At 49.9% G+C, this 1,284-nt stretch overlaps 1 protein-coding gene across 1 annotated transcript in view; it reads left to right on the forward strand.

Annotated features, from left to right (window-relative positions):
• Window positions 1-1,284, forward strand: part of NOX5 (NADPH oxidase, EF-hand calcium binding domain 5) — a 50,406-nt gene that overhangs the window by 16,192 nt on the left and 32,930 nt on the right. Inside the window, exon 2 of the mRNA XM_008575849.1 lies at window positions 721-844. Within this exon, the coding sequence (XP_008574071.1) occupies window positions 721-844 (124 nt within the window). The remainder of the gene's footprint in view (window positions 1-720; window positions 845-1,284) is intronic.

Genomic DNA, 1,284 nt, shown 5'->3' on the forward strand with positions numbered 1-1,284 from the left:
AACCTATGTTTGGATCACAGTATACATAGCCCACCTGGGAGGGTTTTAGATGGCTGATACCCTTGTGACACTGTAGAATACGCCCTGGATCTGGAGAGCCAAGGTCTGAGGTCTGAGTCATGGCTTGGCCTGTCTTCTACCAGAAGTATTTAAGCAGAAGCTGGAGACTCTGTAGCATAATTTAGGAATGAAACACTGGACTTGGACTTGAGCTCTGTTTCTGTCTCTAACCTGCTGAGTACAATTACCTAAGTTACTTAACTGCTCTGAGCCTATTTCTTCCCTGTCAACTGTCATAGCCCACCAGACTGTCATACAGGCCGGATGAAGTAGTGGTGGTGGGGAGTATTTGGAAAGCAGTAAAGAGTTGTATAAATGTGAGGTGGGAAAGTCATTGTCATCATTGTGTTAGTAGCACCCCCAGAGTGGGCCACTCTCTGACCTGATCCCCACAGTGTGGGTCCATCCCACTGGGGCCCTGTCATTTCAGAACCTAAAGAGATGCAAGCTCAGGCCAACCAACACCAGATGGGAGGAAGAGACTGAGACTTGGCAGGAGAAGGAGCAGCTGCAGAAGGCTCCAATCCCACCCCAGAGCTGATTCAACCCTGCGGGAGGCCTGAGGGCCTAGTTGGAGCAAGGCAGAGGCCCTGGGACCACCAGGAGGCTTCATGAGCCCTTGGCTGTGCAACCCCTAAACCTGTCTCCTTTGTCTCCCAGCACCATGAGTGCAGAGGAGGATGCCAAGTGGCTTCAGTGGGTGACGCATCAATTTGAAACCATTGCGGGAGAAGACCAGGAGATCAACCTGCAAGAATTCAAAACAGCTCTGAATGTGAAAGAGGCAAGTGTCGGCCCAAAGTGGGGGCCCTGCATTTACATTTTATAGAGGAAGAGCGACCTGGTTCTCAGGACACAGACCTGACAAGGAGGGAAAGGGAGTTCCCTGGGGTTCCTCTGGGCTTGAGACCCCCACCTCTAGGCATGGCAGGCAGGATATTTCTGGTGCCCTTCCATCCCTACTAGTAACCATGGGCTCCTTGGGTCTTCAAAATAGCACATGAACTTGGAAATCAGTAGCTAGTCAAATCTAAGGGAATATTAGTGACCTTACAATTTCCACTAGACTCATGACAGAGTTGATGCTCTGACTTAAGTCTCCTTCTGTGAAATAAGCTTTTCAGTGGTTTGTATCCATTAAAGCCCTGTTTGCAGGACCACAGAATTCTCAGCTTCATAGCCCCTCCACCCACCTCCATCACAGTCTGCATGCTTACAGCAGTA

Source organism: Galeopterus variegatus, unplaced genomic scaffold, assembly GCF_000696425.1.
Source record: "Galeopterus variegatus unplaced genomic scaffold, G_variegatus-3.0.2 Scaffold1246, whole genome shotgun sequence".
Classification (NCBI taxonomy): Eukaryota; Metazoa; Chordata; class Mammalia; order Dermoptera; family Cynocephalidae; genus Galeopterus; species Galeopterus variegatus.